This window comes from Patella vulgata, chromosome 4 (genome assembly GCF_932274485.2).
Source record: "Patella vulgata chromosome 4, xgPatVulg1.2, whole genome shotgun sequence".
Taxonomy (NCBI): Eukaryota; Metazoa; Mollusca; class Gastropoda; family Patellidae; genus Patella; species Patella vulgata.
The window spans coordinates 38,148,277-38,169,599 of record NC_065882.2 but is presented as its reverse complement, the minus strand read 5'-3'; the positions used below and the strand labels follow the sequence as shown (position 1 = coordinate 38,169,599).

Genomic DNA, 21,323 nt, shown 5'->3' with positions numbered 1-21,323 from the left:
ATGAGTCGATTATTTTGAGAATTACTTAAGTTCTCATCACCCCATAATAATGTATTAATACTAATGTTGCTTACCAAATCGTGGCGCCGTTTCTGGTAATTTGGACAGTCCAAGAAATAATGTTGTGCATTTTCATTGGTATGGCCGCATTGGCAATTTTGATTTTCGACCAGGTTAACTCGGTATAGATCCGATTTAAGTGTACTGCAGTTATGGCGTAGTTTTGTATGGATTATCACATATTTACGTTCCCCTGTACATAGGAATTCCGAAATAGTTTTTGTGTTGGGTTTGGGTTTGATATTACGTTTAAAAATGGACTTAATTCTAGATGTTTTAGTTGTAGTGTTCAGACGATTCCAGGCGTTGATGGCAGAGGGGGAGAAGAATTTTTGGAATGTTGTGGTTCTAGCAATTGGTGGTTTGAGGTTTTGAGGGTTTCGTAGTGTGTATGTAGTATTAGGAGGTTTATAATTGTTTACGATTTCCGATAAGTACGTAGGACATTGGTTATTGTGAATTTCGTATAGAGTTGTGAGTTTCCTTTCGATCAAGCTTTCCCATCCTGTTTCCAGATATAACGATTGTTTGCTTGCATATGTCAGTAAACCGGTAACGATGCGGGCAGCTTCTAATTGGATTTTTTCTAGTTTTGCGCAGTCGGAGTCATTACACCAATCCCAAACTTGGCAAGAGTATTCCAGGTTAGGTCTTATATATGTTTTATAGATTGTGTCCAGAGAGTTTTTTTTAATGAATATTTCAGTTTTCGTAGAATACCAAGTTGTTTGGATACCGAAGAACATATAGTGTCAGTGTGTTTTGACCACCTGAAGTCACATGATAGTGTAACACCGAGGTGTTTATGTGTGGGGACTATTTCTAATTCTATGTCACCGAGTTTTACGTTTGGTAGATGTGAATGGGGATTAAATGATAATAACAGGACTTCTAATTTAATAGGGTTAAAAATTTATTAACCATTTTTGCGACCAATTATTTAGGGTATTTAAATCATGGTTTAGAGATAATTCTATATCATTAACCGTTTTTCCGTTGCAGCCTAAAGCTGTATCATCAGCAAATAATCGTGCTATGTTTGTCAATGTATCTTGGATGTCATTTGTATAGATTAAAAAGAGGAAAGGTCCCAAAACAGAACCCGGAGGAATTCCTGACATTAGAGTTGTTTCGTGTGATCTAACACCTCTGATGGTTACCGCCTGTTTCTTGTTACTTATATAGCTTGATAGTTACTTAAGACATTGGTCGTCAATACCATAGTTTTTTTTAGTTTATGTATCAGACCTCTGTGATATACTAGATCAAAGGCTTTTGAGACATCAAAGAAGACATAGCAGGACAATCTGTGGTCCTCGAACGCAGTGACGTGATATATTTCAAGAAGTAGATGAATTGTCGAGTGTTGTGGTCTGAATCCAGTTTGCAAGCCGTATAGAAGGTTATGGACTGAAAGAAATTGTATAGATGTTTGAATATTATACGTTCGAGAAGTTTACTAACAGTGCTTAAAAGAGAAATGGGTCTGTAGTTTGATGGAACCCATGGGTCGCCCTTTTTGAAGATGGGAATTACATTTGCTATCTTCCATTGAGCATGAAATATTCCCTCAGTGATGGACTTGTTAAAAAGAATAGTCAAGGGAATACACATTGAATTAATAGTGTTTAATTAAAATGTGACTAATCCTGTCAGGACCACTGGCCTTTCTGGCACTAAGACATTTCAGTATATCCATTAGTTCAGAGTCAGCAATAATTGGTAGAGAAAATGAACAGAGGGTTCTAGGGTTAAAAGTTGGAAGGTCATCTCCGGTTGTGTTATTGGCAACAGACCCAAGGAAATTGTTTAGCGTTTGTGCTTTATCAAAATTTGAGTGGGCAAAGCTTCCGTCTTTTTTCTGTAATGGAGGGATATTTGAAAATTTGTTTCTTTTCAACAACTGGTTCATACATTTCCAGTAATTTTCTTTTGGTTTGGATATGTTATTAACGTTATCTAGAATTTCCTCATTATAATTTGCTTTTAGAATTTTTTTGAAATTGTTAACTTTGTTGCGTTGATTTTTATATTTTTTAATGTCATTTGGATGCTGGGATTGTTTGGCCTATCTATTCTTATATCTGTATTAAACCACGGTTTATCGTTTGGCCTTATTATAATTTGCCTTTTTGGAATTGTGTTTCCTATAAATTCACTTATTTTGCCATAAAATAATGTGCACGCATCTTCAATGCTTAAATAATCAAGTTCGACTTTCCAGTCAACGTTTTGTATAAGTCTATTGAGCTCATTAAAATTACCATGCTTGTAAGAAAATATTTCTCTCTTGAAGATTTGGTATTTCACAACCTTTTCCTTTATGATCTGAGATATATGAGTCAACATCAAAAGTTTCGGTAAAAACAACATTGATATCCCTCGAGACTAGAATAAGATCTAATAGAGACGAACAAGAAAGTGTGATTCTAGTGGGCTCCTGGGTGCCATTTGTTAGACTGTTTGTTAAAAGCAAATCATGAAGCGTACCTGAGCGGTTTCGTAGTATATCAACATTGAAGTCATCAAGAAGTACAATTTTATTTGTGGTATTGTATGCCGCGTCTATAGAGATATCAAGTTGGTGCCAGACCTCTTGTGATGAATTAGGTGGTCTGTACATACAGGAAATAAGTAGAGGACCTGTTTGAAGAGTGATTTCAACCCAGATACATTCTGTATTGCCGACTTCGAGATCATGTCGTCGTTTATAAATCAGTAGTTCAGATACATAAACGGGTACTCCACCTCCAAAGCAGTTCCTGTCCCCCCTACAGATAGGTTAAATCCAGGCCAAGAAATGATCTCATTACTAATAGATTCGTCAAGATGGGTTTCAGAAAAGGTGATAATGTGTAAGTCATTAGTCAGGTTTTGTACCTCGGTTAGTTTATTTCTGATACTGCGAGTATTTAGATGGAAGATAGAAAGGTTGTGGAAATCTGCTTGTTTTTGTGATGAATTGGGGTCTGGATTAGGAGAAATATCATTTGCTAGAACAACTAACAGTAAACTTATGTATGGATTTTGGCTTTTGGGAGTGATAGTGAGTTTGTTAAGCAAAAACCTATTATTAATTAGAGTTCTGAACATACGTTTGATTTATATCTTAAGAATTTGTTACTGGTATTGAAATGACAGTGGGCTTCATACCAATGTGTTTCACTGAATGTTGTGATTTGGGTCAATGACATGACAAATAGAATGTGCTGAAAGAAAATGTGCGCAAGTGAATGAAAATAAAGAATATATAAAGTCATACAGATAATTCAAATAGGAAAATTTGCCCTAGACACCCTTTTTCTGGGTATTGTGATGGAATAAATAATTTCGTGTAATGTTGTAGAGACAGTCTGGTTTCTTACATTTCAGGAGAACATTGTAAATTGACCGAAAATCATTTAACTTGAAATAGCTTACAAGCGAATGAGTATTTCTTTCATATAGCTATATGCATCTATTAGGATCGAATTAACTCGGCGTTTGTTCAAATACCGGTTGGTTATTTATTCTGTACGATTCGGTGGATGACAACCGACTGTCCCTTTGAATTTGTCAATAAAATAGTTTTCTGGGCATTTGAAACTTATATAAACTTATAACTTGTAACTTATAAGATGAGGGACATGTAGTGTGGCGTCACACTATGTCTTGTGTTCTCGGGATAAGTTAGTGTGGTTTTTTCCACAGATGGTTACAAACATGTTATGTGTTAAAGATACTAATGGAGTGACATCATGTTAGCCAGACGCAATATTACATGGTTATTTATAGATAACGAAATCTGTGAACAAAAACGAGGCGAGGTAAACTAAGGAGTATGAGTACCGTAAATGCGTTGTGTACACAAATCGAAATTTCATATAATTGTCATCGAGTGAGTAAATTTCAGGTTCGAGGTTTTACAAGATAATCCTCTGCCTGAGTTCGCGTTGACCTTGTCAATATTTTTGGCGACTTGTCAGAATTAACGAGCTCTGTTATGGTTTGCAGCTTTTAAGAGTTGTTCATCAATATCAACATCAGGTTGTAACTTGCACGAGTTACCTTGATTCCCCTGAATAAAAATCTTCCCATTTGCAAACCACGCATTCTTAACACTAGAATGAGCATTCGTTTTGGTTAGTAATTGAACAGTTCTGAATGTCATATCATCAGATATTGAGACACCTGAATGCTTTAATTCTTTCCTCTTAAACATAATTTTCTATTTGTGATCTCGTCTAAGAATTTTAACAATAATACCTCGCGGTCTAAGTTTCACCTCTCTATCATTATTAGCCAGCTTAACAACTCCAACGCGATGTGGTGCATCGACAATTACATCTTCCTGGATGTTTAATTTATCTTTAAAGATCCGTTAGGCAATTTCAGCACAATTTTCTCGGTATTTTCCTTGATCCCAAAAATGCGAATGTGTGATTTTCTGGAGTATTGTTCAAGATCATTCAATTTATTGTCTAGTAGCCTAATTTCTGCATCTTTCTATGCGATAACTGACTCGAGTTTTGATACTCTTTCTTCAAATTTATCAAGTTCAAATCCTACTCCCCTGCTGTCTTCCTCGATGGTAGTTATCCGAATGTCGATTGAGCGTAACTTTTCTTGTATTGCCTTCCTTAAATCAACCTCTAACTGCGCTACTGCAACAGCTACGGCTTTATTTATAATTTCAATAAGAGTCGTTTTATCTAGAAAAGGTTCTCCATTACCTTGATTAATGCTCTCCGACATGTCTACATGGGGTTTCTTTAAAACAGGTGAATCTATACTAGATGTGCTTGACAAACTGTGTCGCGAGTTCTTTCCGTATTCGTTGGTTCGTGTTGAGAAACTATTTGATGATTCTGCCACTTTCAAACAATTTACACATTTTACTTAAGATTACTAAGCTATTGGTTATCCTTCCAAGTTTATAATTGTTCATTAGATGCCATTGCGAATTAGACCGTCTAAAAAGAGAAAACTATAGAGGAGACATTTTCGTGGCTTACACCCTCCGCCATCAATCAATTAAATTGAAGGATAACTCGTCTTTTCCTTGTGCTTTCGTCACTTCCGTTTATTGAAATCTTCATTACGCATCTGTCGTAGCATTGATCTGTGTGTTAAAATTATATCTGGAACGTTTTGAACCAGTTCTAATCACATATGTGATCATGACTGACACCAATATTGTCCTTTAAACATAAGCTAAATATAAGTTCTCTATCATTTAGCGTGTGTTCTGTGGCGAAAGCCATTCCGGCCTCTAAGCCGAGGGGGCTGTGGGTATGATATTCCCCTAGGAACTGTGAATGATGTCTCTCCTAGGATCTCTAAATGATGTCTTCACCCTAGCCCCTAAGCCGAGGCTGTGGATATGATGTTCCACAGGGAACTCCGAATGATGTCTGAAGGGAATGTAACCCCGCTGTGTCACTACAGACCCGGGACTGTACAGCGCAGTGGACGCTTACGGCTAGCCCCCGGATCCATTCACTTTATTTGAATTGTCTGTATGTTTGTGTTTTCCTGAGTATGATGTCCTGTCCATGTATTTGTTTTTGTGTAAATTTTGTGTGGTGCAGTCCCCCTGCACTTACTAGTATATAGAAAGTATAGATGTGTCAGCTATTAGGGCGGGACAATTAGCATTTTTGGGTAGGTGTTTCGTATGGGCACCGTTTTACACCAACATTATTCTATTTAATTGGACTAACCTGTGCACGAGATGACTGATCGATAATACCTTACTTTCAGCAATTGATGATGGCAGAAAGCGTCTGTGAGTTAGTCTAAGAAAGACGAATCTTGCAAAATACCTACTTAGCCTATTTTTCGATGTTTAACCACTTCAATTAAACAGAACACCTTTCATAAAACTAAATAAACCCTATAGTATTACAACAGCGCAATCCGTTAAATTATATTATATTTAGAAAATCAATTGAAACGATTCCTCGACGATGTATTCTGTATTTGGAATGATAAAATTGATAAAAAGATGATAATATCTATGGAAGCCTATTGCGGCCATTTCAGAATCTCGTGTTCTCGCTGCGAGAAGTCGAGGGCGCGAAGACGAGAAGTCGAGGGAGAGAACACGAGGAAATAGGGCGAGAATACGAGGATCTCGCCCCAAGAACACCAGATTACTTTCACCTCGACTTCTCGCTCCCTCGTGTTCTCGCCTTTGAAAAACCTCGTGTTCTCGCACTCTCGCCCTCAACTTCTCGTGTTCTCGCCTTTGAAAAACCTCGTGTTCTCGCTCCCTCGCCTTTGAGTTAATCTCGTCCTCTCGTGTTCTCGCTCCCTCGCTTCGTCATAATCTCGTCTTCTCGTGTTCTCGCCTTGGAAGTGCAGTTTATACGCATGTCCACTGACTACCGTATCGGCATTTATATTTGGACATGGATTATAATAAACGGAAATGTTTCAAGTTCTAGAAAATTTAATAGTTCTAAACAATTTTTATCTCTTCTTGCACAGATAGTATTGTATTCTGTAATCGATTTTAAGTCTTCAGTCGAATCTTTCTTTGCTCTCTAACTTGTCAGTCCTGTAGGATGTAGAGCCTGACAAGGGACAACGTATAGTCGTTCGAATGGGATTAAAAAAGCGAGGTCCCGTGCCCTCTACGGTGGCCCAGACGTTTGCTTTCTAACGTATAGTCGTTCGGATGGAATACAAATAACCGAGATCCCGTGTCCGGAATTTAAATGAAGTGTGAGCTACGATGACTCAGTTAGTAGGACGTTTGCTCTCTTACTTCATCAAAGTTCTCCTGGATTTTTCGGTCGGGGTTCCTGCTTGTCAGTGATATAGTCGTTTGAATGGGATTAAAAAAGCGAGGTCCTGTGCCCTCTACGGTGGCCCAGACATTTGCTTTCTAACGTATAGTCGTTCGGATGGAATACAAATAACCGAGATCCCGTGTCCGGAATTTAAATGAAGTGTGAGCTACGATGACTCAGTGAGTAGGACGTTTGCTCTCTTACTTCATCAAAGTTCTCCTGGATTTTTCGGTCGGGGTTCCTGCTTGTCAGTGATATAGTCGTTTGAATGGGATTAAAAAAGCGAGGTCCTGTGCCCTCTACGGTGGCCCAGACGTTTGCTTTCTAACGTATAGTCGTTCGGATGGAATACAAATAACCGAGATCCCGTGTCCGGAATTTAAATGAAGTGTGAGCTACGATGACTCAGTGAGTAGGACGTTTGCTCTCTTACTTCATCAAAGTTCTCCTGGATTTTTCGGTCGGGTTCCTGCTTGTCAGTGATATAGTCGTTTGAATGGTATAAATGAAAAATGAGGTTCCTTGTCCGAAATGGAAATGAAGTGGGGGCTATGGTGGCTCAGTGAGTAGGACGTTTGCTCTCTAACTTCATCAAAGTGCATCGGGATTTTTCTGGAGATGTCCTCCCTTGTCAGTTGTGTAGGATGGAGGACGGGGGGCCTGGCAACGGATAACGTGTAGTTGTTCAGATGGGACAAAAAAAAAAACAGGGTCCCGTGTACACAATGGCGTCTGTCATTGAGTTAAGTGGCTCGGTTTCGATTCGCCGCTTGAACGTGACAATGATTAGGATCGTCTGTCCAATCGTGTGGGTTTTCTCCGGGTTCTCCGGGTTTCCACCACTGCTAAAGACCCCTAAACGCAAGCAAATTATTGAAATAAAATTGTTAGTTCCGGAATGACCTGGTTTGTGCCTCTCTTTCTCTCTTTCACACTCATTGGTGTCCAGGTACAAGAACCCTTTACCGTTAGAATTCGAAATAAGAGTAGGCCCTCGTAGCACACTGCATGACGTATATTCACTTTCATTAGCTCAGTTGGAGAAGAACATTATGGGTTTTGGTAGCCGAATGGTTAACGCGTTCGCATTTGATCATAAGGACTGTCATTGAATCAACTGGCGGGGTATCGATTCCCCGCTTGAACGTGTCAAGGGATAGGTCGCCTGTCGAACCACATGGGTTTTTCCGGGTCCTGAAAGTGTGCAGTCTGGTAGTTGATTCTGTGAAATAAATAACATTTTGCCACCAAGTTGATCAAGGCTCATTTAGGTGGTTTTGATGCACCCTGAACGTACCCTTTGGTTTGTCCCGAATCCGGGTCATGAGAACTTTGCAGTGACATCTATATCAATACAATCAAGTTGTGTATGTATGTAGGTAGGTATGGATGTATGGATGTTCGCCCATCACGCTTCGTGGCCATGAGAACTTTGCGGTGATATCTATATAAATAAAATCTAAGTGTGTATGAGTGTGTGTATGTATCTCTGTATGTATTTTCGCCCATCACGCTTCGTCGCCGCGCTCTACCACCCACTCATTATTATGTGGTATTGAATTAACCATCATCATAACATGAATGTTTTAGGCCATTAAATTCGGGTCCCAGGCGAATTGCGATTCGTCGCCGCGCTCCACCCCACATATCTCGTATCAAATTAAAAAGCACGACCACATGAATGTTTTAGACCATCGAATCTAGGCTCCAGGCGAATTTGGGCCAAGAACGAATTGGGCCTCGGGGGAATTTTGGTTCCGTGCGAATTTGAGCATTGGGCGAATATGGGCCACTTGCAAATTTGGGCTACGGGCGAACTTGGACCAAGGGCAAATTTAGGCTCCGGGCGAGTTTGGGCACGTGTAAAGCCGGGTCTCCTACGAGTAATTTGATAATGCATCATAGAAAGGTAATGAACATTGATATGTTCATAACTTATTCATCCGTTAATTCGAAAACATAAACATCTTGGAGCCACCAAAGCTAGTTAAGAAGTTATTATGTGCGCAGTGAGCCTAAAATAACCCGATTTTACCATATTTTTGGTACGCCTATGGTAATATATGTCGACAAAAAAGCAAAGGAGGCTTCTGGAATTTTGCAGTCTAGTAGTTTATTCATCCCTTGATTCTCTGAAATATTAAGTATGCTGCAACCAAAGCTGGTTTGAATACTTTTTGATGCAGGTACCCTTTTCTGCGTGCTCACTTTGTCTAGTGTGCGACATTTTAGTGTGTGTACAGTAATGACTTAATGTGGTTATTTTTTGTCTAGTACTTATATTATGTATTAATGTGTTTTAAAACGTTATTTTCTAATACAAAGGTAACAATTATTATCGGTTTTTATTGACGTTCGAAATGAAAATGAAATGAGAGGGGGGGGGATGGGGTTGAACGTCTATTCTACAAATCAAGCAATTAACAGTTTTTTTAGTGGGGGTGGGGCGGAGGACCTGAAGAAAACCCACAAGGTTGGACAGACGACCCTACTCCTTGTCACATATAAGCGGCGGATCGAAACTAGAGTCCCTCCCTCCGCGCCCCACACATCACCAGACCAATGTGTACACAGGACCTCGGTTTTTCATGCCATCCGAACAACATGCTGTCCCTATGCCTTCCGTCCTACACCACTGACAAGGGGATCCCTTGCCAGAAAAGTCCCGACTACGCACGCACTGAGCCACAGCAGTCCCTACTTCATTTCAAATTCGGACACAGAACTTCGGTCTTTTTTTATCCCATCCTTCCTTCACAACTGGGGGGTTGGATGGCCGAATGGTTAGCACGTGCGTGTTGTATCATACGGCTCGTCATTGAGTCAACTGGCGTGGTTTCGAATCCCCGGTTGTACGTGACAAGGAGTAGGGTCGCCTGTCCAACCTCGTGTGTTTTCTCCGGGTCCTCCGGTTTCCCCCCACTGCTAAAGACCCCTACGAGCAATTGAATGATTGAAATAAAATTAACCATATGTTAGTCCTGAAATGACCTAGTTTGTGTCGAGTGGACGTTAAACACCATTTCTCTCTTTCTCTCCTTCACAACTGACATTGGTAAACCCCGCCAGAAAATTTGAGATAAACTTTGATGAAATGAAATGAAATAGGGTTTAACGTCCTACTGTTCTGCTCCGACTGGGCTAATGAGGACGGGCATACGCCTTACAGTGTGCTATGAGGAAAATTGTGCCCGGGCAGCGACACCAAGGCCTCTGCTTATATCAAATTCAAACTTCCAATTACGTGCACACCAATTTATAGCCTCGGTTTTAGGACCCATCCGAACAACTAGACAGCTGTCCTTGCTAAGCCCTCCGCCCTGCACCACTGACAAGGGGAAACCACATCGGAAAACCCTGATGAACTTTCTCGGCCAATGCAGGGATCGAACATGTGACCTCCAGTTTAGTAAGCCAGCGTTTTACCCACTTAGCCACCGTGGCTCCGAACTTTAATGATGTTAGAGAGCAAACGTCCTACTCACTGAGCCACCCTAACTCCCACTTCATTTCGATTCCGGACAAGGGGCCTCGTTTTTTTTATGCCATCCGAACGACAAAACGTGGTCCCTTACCAGGGCTTTCCTCCTACTCCACTGAAGTGAAGTAAGAGTGCAAACGTCCCACTCACTGACCCACCGTAGCTCCTACTTCATTTAGATTCCGGACATGAGAGCTTGGTTATTTTTATTCCATCTGAACGATATGTTGTCTCTTGTCAGACGCTTCGTCCTACACCACTGACAAGGGTGGACATAGCCAGAAAAATCACAATGAACTTTGATGAAGTTAGAGAGCAAACGTGCTACTCACTGAGCCACCGTAGCCCTCACTTCATTCAATTTCGGACAAGGAATCTCGTTTTTTATTTATACCATTCGAACGACTATACCACTGACAAGCCACAACCACCTGAAAAATGAGAACTTTGATGAAGAAAGAGAGCAAACGTCCTACTCACTGAGCCATCGTAGCACACACTTCATTTAGATTCCGGACACAGGATCTCGGTTATTTGTATTCCCGAACGCTATACGTTGTCCCTTCTCAGGCTTTCCGTCCTAGGGTGGACATCGCCAGAAAAATCACGACGAACTTTGATGAAGTTAGAGAGCAAACGTCCTACTCACTGGGCCACCGTAGAACCAACTTCATTTTGATTACAGGCACGGGACATCGGTTTTTTTTAATCCCATTCGAACGACTATGCGTTGTCCCTTGTCAGACTCTACATCCTACAACGCTGATAAGACCACGCATCAAAAAACACGATGAAGGTTATTGAAGTTAGAGGGCAAAGAAAGATTCGACTGAAGACTTTTAAAATCGATTAGAATACAATACTATCTGTGCAAGAAGCGATTAAAATTGTTTAGGACTATTAAATTTTCTAGACCTTCATACATTTCCGTGTATTATAATTCATGTCCAAATATAAATGCCGATACGGTAGTCAATGGACATGCGTATAAACTGCACTTCCGAGGCGAGAACACGAGAAATCGAGATTGTGACGAAGCGAGGGAGCGAGAACACGAGAAGACGAGATTAACTCAAAGGCGAGGAAGCGAGAACACAAGGTTTTTCAAAGGCGAGAAGTCGAGGGCAAGAACACGAGAAGTCGAGGGCGAGAGTGCGAGAACACGAGGTTTTTCAAAGGCGAGAAGTCGAGGGACGAGGGAGCGAGAAGTCGAGGTGAAAGTAATCTCGTGTTCTCGGGGCAAGATCCTCGTATTCTCGCCCTATTTCCTCGTCTTCTCGTGTTCTCGCCCTCGACTTCTCGTGTTCTCGCCCTCAACTTCTCGCGGCGAGAACACGAGATTCTGAAATGGCCGCAATAGGCTTCCATAAATATCATTGCATTATCGCTAACCATAACCCCAAACATACCAACTTCTTTTAAACAATGCTCGAGAGCAGGACAATCCCGGCATCAAACGATGACCTCAGAACGAAATCTGACAATGTTCAATTTATTAAATCACAATGACAGCCACCTTATCTGAAACGCCTTCTAACCAAAGTAAAATTGAATTCATCTACCAAAAACTATCTCTCTTATAAATCATGTCACCCACGCCATACCAAAAGTAATATATAGAAAAGTATGCACCATTGTGATAGATGAAGACTTCCGGATTATCAGATTAGGTGAGCTAATGAGAAATTTATTGAAACAGCATTAACGCGGTAATAGAGGTTGGGATAAATAATAATTTGACAATTGATAAAAAGACAGTTCGGATAATATCATTGCATTATCGCTACCCATAACCCCAAATATACCAACTTCTTTTAAACAATGCTCGAGAGCAGGACAATCCCGGCATCAAACGATGACCTCAGAACGAAATCTGACAATGTTCAATTTATTAAATCACAATGACCGCCACCTTATCTGAAACGCCTTCTAACCAAAGTAAAATTGAATTCATCTACCAAAAACTATCTCTCTTATAAATCATGTCACCCACGCCATACCAAAAATAATATATAGAAAAGTATGCACCATTGTGATAGATGAAGACTTCCGGATTATCAGATTAGGTGAGCTAATGAGAAATTTATTGAAACAGCATTAACGCGGTAATAGAGGTTGGGATAAATAATAATTTGACAATTGATAAAAAGACAGTTCGGATAATATCATTGCATTATCGCTACCCATAACCCCAAATATACCAACTTCTTTTAAACAATGCTCGAGAGCAGGACAATCCCGGCATCAAACGATAACCTCAGAACGAAATCTGACAATGTTCAATTTATTAAATCACAAAGACAGCCACCTAATCTGAAACGCCTTCTAACCAAAGTAAAATTGAATTCATCTATCACAAGGGCCGCCTTTTACGTATCTAAATGCCCGGATCTTCGATGTAAATATTGCGACCATTTAACGCCATATAACAAATATAATTTTCACAACTTTACTTTTGCATCAATGAAAATACGAATTATGACACAAAAATCTCATATATATATTTGTCTTGAATTGTAATGGTCGTCGAAATTTCTATGTCGGAGAAACGGACCACATCTACGGGATAGAGTACGCAACAATCGACGGGATTGTAACATTGAAAATGGGCCCTTATTTGTACGACGTAAATAGCCATATCTTCAGATGTGCTCAACACCTACAAGTCAAATTTCAAATTTCCCCCTTTTTATAAAATGAAAGTCGATGACATGACGAAAAGAAAAATAATGGAAAACCATTTTATTAAAAAAAATACGTTCCTCGACTTAATAGTCAATATGTACAACTGGCCATTAATTCCATAATTTTCTTAATCTATCCTAAGACAAGGACAGCTGTCTAGACGTTCGGATGGGACGAAAAACCGAGGTCCCGTGTACACATTTGCGTGCACGTAAAAAAATCCCTTGACAGTTGGAATTCGATATAAGAGTAGGCCGTAGTGCCGTTGTCTTTGATGTTTTCGATATAATTGTACATACCCGCCTCGCAGGATGACTTGATCTGAATATCCGATATATATTAAAGTAGATGAAGTACAAGTACTTTTATGATTAAGGTAGATACATCAATAAAATAATAAAAAATACGTCCAGGAATACCCTGGAAAGATAGCCTATTATATTTGCAACTGGCATATCCTTTTAGTGTATGTATGTTATCGGTATTAGTGGTTTTCAGAAAATCTTACTCGTGGTCTTAATTGGCGCTTTAATTGGGTAGTCCTCAGTTAAATTACGGCGTGGTTGTCATTTTCCAAGTGTGGACGGTTTCCTCGGTGTTTGTTTGTGGATGTAACCCCATACAACTTAAAAACCAATAAATTAATTAGACATACATTATACAAGAGCTAAATCTACTTATTGCAGGTCTTGCTTTAGGCCTGAGATGTTATATTAATTATTAATTACTGTCTACTAAGCGGAAAAAGAAACGTCAGTTTGATATGTTACTCTGAATAAACGCATTGCATAAAACTTGCCAAATGTTTTTATTGTATATTTGTGACCACATCTCCAAATTTACCTTAGCAATAAGGCTCCTTCCCAAACACAGAATATATGGCAATGTGTTCTCCATGATTTTTATGTAACTCATGCTACACGTGCTGTTTACCGGGACCAGCCCTATAAAATGCACCCCCCATACCTGGTTGAATCATTCACACTACAATGTCAGCAGCATGGCACGACTGACAACACCTCAGAGGAACTGCAGACGCTTGGAAGACTCGACGCTGGCCACACTGCCCAAGCCGTTGCCAATCACTTACAGGTCAATGTAGGGACCATCTACAGGTTTCAGCAACGCTTACGGGCCACCAACACCACGGATGATCGCCCCCGAACTGGTAGACCAAGGGTTACCACAAGGCGACAAGACCGCCATGTTGTGCGACAGTACGTGCAGAATCCCTTCACACAGGCATTTGAGACAGCACGTCAGACAGTGGGAACACACGGAAGACCCATCAGTACCGATACAGTGCGCCGACGTCTCACCAGAGAGAACATCCATTGCCGAAGACCTTACCGTGGACCGATCCTCACCATCGGTGTCAACGTCTGCAGTTTGTCCAACAACACCAGAACTGGCAACACAGGCAATGGAGAGCTGTTCTGTTCACAAATGAGAGTCGGTATTGCGTATCAACTGCAGATGTCAGGACCAGAATATGGCGTTGACGTGGCCAGCGTTATTTTGACCAATGTGTCATGGAACGAGACTCATGGGGAGGTCCAAGCAAAATGGTTTGGTTTGCAATCGGCCTGAACCAGAGAGTGGGCCCGTGGTGTTCCGAAATTTTGGTCCAGGGAAAGGAGGCTGCATTACGACGCCCGTGCCCACACCGCCAGAGTTACTCGGGACTTTCTACAGCAGAACAGTGTCAACCCGACTGAACATCTTTGGGATGAAATTCAGAGGAGACTTAATAACGTCGTACCGAGACCAAACACAGCCGATGCATTGCGCCAGGCTTTTCTGAGAGTGTGGTTCCAAGTGCCAATGGTGTTCATCAATCGTCTGGTCCATGTATAGACGCTGCGCTGCTGTTATCGACACTTGCGGTGAACACACCAGATACTGATGTATAGACTGTATACAGATTCTAAACCTTCTCGTAATGTCTTGGAATTGTGATGTATTAAACACTAATGTGTAAACATACTGTTAAAAAAAAATTGCTTTGATCCATTTAGCAAGTCATTTTCTAGAATGATTTGATTAAAGTGCCTCTCTTGAAATCGTACTGACGTTTTTTTGCTGTTTAGTATATTTAATATCCCAACGAATAAAAAAAAATCTCTCTTGAAAAATTGAACTCTCACAAACTTTTGACATCGGGCAATACCAAAATGGAGCCCGATTACGTCACTCTTCGGGCGAGATCATTTCGTATAAAGGTGTGAGAGCATGCCACATGGAAACGGTTTGCGGTACATTTACGACAATTAAAGGTATAAGCTATCAGTCTCGGCTCGGTATTGAGTTTGGGCGTTCAGACATATAACTGCTCGCATCCCTTTATTTTTCTACCATCTTTTTACATTCTAGTAAAATCCCTGTTTATAGATTTTCTTTTAAAATAATATTTTGTTTTAATTATTTGATTAGTCGGATGGGACAATTTTCTTTTGAACACAATGCGTCACAAAAAGTAATGACATTCGTTTAACGGACTTTAAAATTGAACCCATGTTGTTTGTTAAATTATTTATAATATAAAGAAGATAGAAAAGTTTTAGTTCATATATGATTTTATTTTTACGAGTATCCATGCAATCATTGATATTTTTATTGTGAATAAAATCTGGTAGACTGGCCATCAATGGATTCAATATAAATCTTCTATGCAACTGCCTTCAGTTGATATTTTTCGTCACCCAAACTCAAACGATCGAAACGATCGCGGTTTGTTTTCATTGCAACACGTGGTTGTCAAACTCTCTGTCAAAGTTAAACAACCCCCGCAACAGCCTAGTTGGTTTCGTCCATCACGTGACGAAATCAGTGTTGTCTTGTGCTCAGTCGAAAATATAAGTAAACACGTCAAATCTTTCAAGAGAAAACTTTTTTATTCGTTGGGATATTTAATTGTGCAATGGATTTTATTTAACTGGATTTGATTTCAAACACACGGGTATGTTTATAATATCCAAAGTTACATAGTTTGTTCATAATCGAAGAAATCCGTTTTAAAAATAGGAAGGTTCAGACAGTAGACATTAAATAACTTATCCAAACCATAATCAATTCCCGATGGCATGGGATACTCGAGATTTTAATGGATCTTCATTTAAAAATGTAACTTGAAAATGGGAAAGCGAGGCTTAGTCTCGAACACACCAGTGCCCTGGTTACCATAATGGACACATTTTATCTAAACTACAAACAGTGATAACTTGGCTCAGAATGAAGTAATCTGACTGGAATTTTCAGTATTTTTGTTTTATATTATCTATTTTTGACCTAATATAGCAAGCATATTCAGCTCTTTATCTAAATCTTACATAATGTATCTTTTATTAATGTGCGGTTAGATACGAAAATCTAAGCCCATTCGGTAAACTTTTTCTTGTGTTTTTACTTATGCATATCGACTGACTGTTTGAATTTCACTGTTTCATTAATAGGATTGAGACCACTAGCTATTTTAATAAACTTTTGACTTGACTTTGTTTTGACTTTAAATATTCGGTGCAATCGCCACAGTCACTGTCGGTATACGCATATGAAAGTCATTCAGAGTCAAATCAATATCTCACATGCTGTCACTTTCTGCCGATGCCATTATATCAGATAATGGCAAATGTATCGACTGCTAGACGAGCTGTCTTCATAAATCCAGTCGGTGCAGAACAGTAGGACATTAAACGGCATTTCATAACATTTCATTTTGCTAGACGAGAGCAAAGCCGTATATAGATATACAGGGCTTTGGACGAGAATCGTCTATGACGTCGTGTCACGTGATTTAGATTCAGCTCATTAATTGTCGGATGCCGAAAATGTTTATCAACTTTATTTGTTACTAAAAACAATATTTTTTTATAAATAATTTTGAAATTCGTTGAACTTATTAGACTATTACTATACTATTTTCCTTTAAGTATATTTTTATTTCCAGAGCAAAGTGTTGAGGAGGGACAAAGCATGACACCTATGGACGTAGCTTCACCACAAGGTGCCGGGACGGGGATTTTAGATGAAGACAGGCCATTAAATATGACCAACAAGTCGTTTGAAGCAGACCTAAAATCAGAAGACAAGGGACAGACTGAGAGAAAAAGGCGTGCTAGTAATGAAAGTGAAGATGTAAGTAAATGTTTGCTTAATATGTAAAAGAAATTACAATTGCAAAGCATATGAAGCGAGGTTAATACTTATTTCATAAATACAGTACATGTATTGACTGGCTTGATATACACTGTTATTCATGTTTTGTAAGTCTTTAGTCAATTTCCTTAGAAGATTATAACGATCTAAAGATTGATATAGGCATTCATATTTTAACACTGTTTGAAGCCCTCCAATGCACTCGTTAACCGATTAACTCGAAAACCCCTACATCATAATAACAAATACTTTGGCCGCAATGTCCTTAAAGATGCATTATGTACCGAAAAAACCCGAAAATAACAGAAAAATACCGAAAAATACTGAAAAACTCCGAAAAAATTCCGAAAAATACAAAATAAAAATCACTAATTACCGAAAAAAACCTAGGCCACAAATACAAATTGTTATGTGGGTAATGGGTCAGACTAGACCACCCATAATAATTGTGGGGAACTCTAGATTACGGATAAAAATGGTTGACACTCTAGGTGGCTAATGGGTCACGCTAGGCCATACATAAATAAATAGGGGGAACTAGGTTTGTCACGGATCACAATATGTCCCGCATAAGACTGTGGGTGTGTCATGTGACAGACTAGGCCACTCAACACAAAATAGACCTTAAGTAGTGGACTGGGCCACGGATCATCAGTGGTGGACTATGACACAATAGATCATCAGTGCTGGAAAATTCATCGTTTCCAGGCAGATTTAATGTATTAAGGTCAAAGCTGATTTTGAAAGTTGATCAGTTCGCCTGAATATTGCGTCCATATTTCAAATCAGGGTGAGTAGGGTAATTTTTCCAAAACGGGCCCCCCTAGTTGACAGCTCGGTGAGATTTTGAAACTAGTAGTAACCTACTAAGCGAAGTAATTATCCATCATAGTTGAAAGTAAAGTCATCACTAAAGACATAAAGTCCATACGAAAGATAACCTGCTTTTCCCCAGGCCGGAAGTAGATCTTCAATATGTGCACATTTGGAATGATACGTACGTTTGCATGTATTACAGGGAAAGCAGCCATGATCCCTTGTACAGTTTTTACTGCATGTAGGGCATGGCCTTTTACCAGGAGGAAACTGAAACTTGTAAAAGTTCTAGTTTATGTGTTAGTTCGGCGGTACCCCCATCCCAAATAACGTCACAGTAGTCGAAATTGGGAAGAAAATATGAGGTATACATGGTTTGGAGAGATCTACGACTTAACCTATATTTTAATGAGCGAAGACAATTTACCAGTTTACTTGTTTTAGCCAAAATCTTATTTATATGAGTATCCCACTTGCAGGTTGTTTGGATAGTCAGGCCCAGGTAATTGTGCGCAGAAACCTCTGTAATTGCAACATTGTCTAGATTTAGTGTCGGAAGAAATGGATTCTTTTTATTTGCTAGAGTTAGTGTTACAGTTATCAACGGGTTAAAAGATAAAAGAGACATCTTAGCCCAAAGATTTATTCTCTCTAGATCACTATTTAAGACTTCTGCGCATTTGGTTTGGTCAGTTATTTTCTTATATAAACTAGTGTCATCAGCGAATAATCTAATGTTTGATTTTATGCTATTTACTATGTCCTTGATGTATGTAATGAAAAGTAATGAACCGAGAACAGAGCCCTGTGGAACACTAGCAGGGACCGTTAATGGCTCAGAGGAGGCTTCGTTCACAACCTTCTGTGGTCTGTTGTCTGTCTCTGAACCATTCTAACAAGTCTCCTCTGAGCCAGGCTATCCAGCAGTACATTAATTTCAGAAACTGCGGCCTATTGAGTTTATTTTCAAGTCCGTTAATGTGGGCTTTTCGCTATTTTTCATATTCAATTCAAAATGGTGACCATCGGTTGACCTAAATCAATTTTATGCTCTCCGCATTTTATAGGCATTTCTTCGGGGTTTCAGAAAATGTAACTACCATATCTGTAGGTAAAATACTGAAAAAACCTTAGGGATTTTTCCTGTTTCAAGATGTTGGCACTTCCGGTTAGCTCGACAAACACCATATTTTGTGTACTCATCAGTAGTGGCTTAGCTAGTACAGAAACAAAATAATCAAGGCAATCTGACCTACTTTTTTTTCAATTTTCGAAATCCGAAAATCAGAAATTACAAGTGAAAATGAATTTCATCAAGGTAGTCAAGGAAAAAAGAATTAGTAAAATTTAAGAGGCAGATATCATTGGGTTCCGGACAGATACCATCTGAGTTCCTAGAGTGTGTAGACATCGCCTTGGTTCTTTAGACGACCATATGATGTATCCGTTTCCTGAGCCTAGCCATGCTGGTTAGACTTTTACAGGAGCAAGATGTTAATTTTAAGTATGCTATACAATTTAATATATTATGCTTGTAATATACGTGTCACCGAGCTTTCTATAAAAAGTAGAACTAAGCTGTTACATTGTTATTCCTGGTAAGACAAACGTCTTAACTACTGCGAAGATAAACGTCTTAAGTGAGGAGATAGTGAGAAGAAAATACACAACGTGAAACGAAGCAAAGCAGACAATCACGTCGCTATTAAGATATATAGTAAGAAGGGAGTGTATGGGTCATACATTGAATGTGGCGACCGGATTTGAAGGCCCGCTGTCCACGTCTGACAAAAGACTCATGGTGCTGCACTACTTTTATTTCGCCCTACCATGCATGTGCTAAAGGGAAATTTATCCCCGGGCAGCGGCGCTACGGTCTACTCGTATTTTTATCCAACTGACAAGGGTTCTTTTTAGTGCACACCAATGTGTACACGGGACCACAATCTTTGTCCCATCTGAACGACTGGCACTAGTGATAAGAGGAAACCACGAGGAACCCTCTCGGACTTCCTGGTTAGCGAGGCAGCGCCTTACTCACTAAGCCATCGGGGCTCTTTTGAAAAATAGAAGTAAGATTAGATTTTCAAAGCGGCTCAAATGTTCTTAACGACACTTGTATATCTTCAAATTATGAGACAATCGTTTTACTTTACAACAGCGCCACACGAGATTTTAGTTTTAATAGTATTCGATGAAGACATCGTGTAGACAAAAGACGTGCCATATAAATTCAATGGAAAACAATTCGATGGCAAACAATTACATAACCAATATTAAGGGTGTTGTGCAATAATCTATCACATTAAATTTGATTTTATAGTTGCACATAACCTTTGTTTACAAACTGATTTTGATAAAACTTTCAGAATATGTACCAAATGAATCAATTTATCGTTTGTCATTGACATTTTACCTGATTTCAAAGTATTCCTAGGTCAAAATTAATTTCAAAATTCTAAACTCAGCTATCAAATGGTTTCCAAGACTAAAAAGATATTGAAAATCGGATAAGAATTGTCGGACGAGGTAGAATTTTAAGATTGACTTACATTTTCAAAATGGAGTCATTTCCGGTGAATTTTAACTTGATAGAGATTACTCTAAACTGTGGATAGACGACTCCTATTGACAAATATTTTCATCAGAATTTTCACTGTTTTCACATTTGAGCTTAACATCAGAGCATACGCATGCGTGGTAGAGACCACATTCTGCAAGACAAAACGTCATTTTAGCTAACATTTCTAATTACAAGGGAATACCGTTCAGGTAGTATATAGATTATTTCTGTAGAATATGTAATTTTTCATAAAAGCGAGTGGGAAAAAAAGTATTATTTGTAAAACATGAAATTATTGCGATTTGGGGTGGTGAAACATAATTGCGACATGAAATTATTGCGAATTTCTATAGTGGGGAAAAAATTATTGCGACATGAAATTATTGCGAATTTAAATAATTTTTTTTTAGTAAATTTGTCTATAAAATGTGGTAGATTGTTAAATTTGAGGTGACAGTCGGCTCTTCAAAACATCGGTTGATTGGTGATCATTAGTAACAGCAAATAGTGTAAACTTGTCATTTTGTACCAACCTTCGATACTACTGTCTACCATTGTGATGCATTCGATAATATTTATCCATTTTTGTGAAGAAAATTGATGAATTAATTTTATTTTATCAAAAAAGCACATGAACAAAAACACACCACTAATTTTATTTCCTGTTTACAGGGGGTGTAACTCTGTATGTAATATTATAGGAGGCACTAAAACGTCTGTTTAACAATAAAGTGGCAATGGAAAAGAGATACTAGATGATCGTGACAAAACTCGGTACTTTTATTTT

General features: G+C 39.1%; 1 protein-coding gene across 2 annotated transcripts in view; it reads left to right on the top strand.

Moving 5' to 3' along the window:
- Nucleotides 1-21,323, top strand: part of LOC126818831 (nucleolar protein 4-like) — a 150,763-nt gene that overhangs the window by 64,469 nt on the left and 64,971 nt on the right. For both annotated transcript variants that reach the window (XM_050546466.2, XM_050546465.2), the window contains exon 2: nt 16,949-17,136. In XM_050546466.2, the coding sequence (XP_050402423.1) occupies nt 16,975-17,136 (162 nt within the window). In that variant the 5' untranslated portion in view covers nt 16,949-16,974. The remainder of the gene's footprint in view (nt 1-16,948; nt 17,137-21,323) is intronic.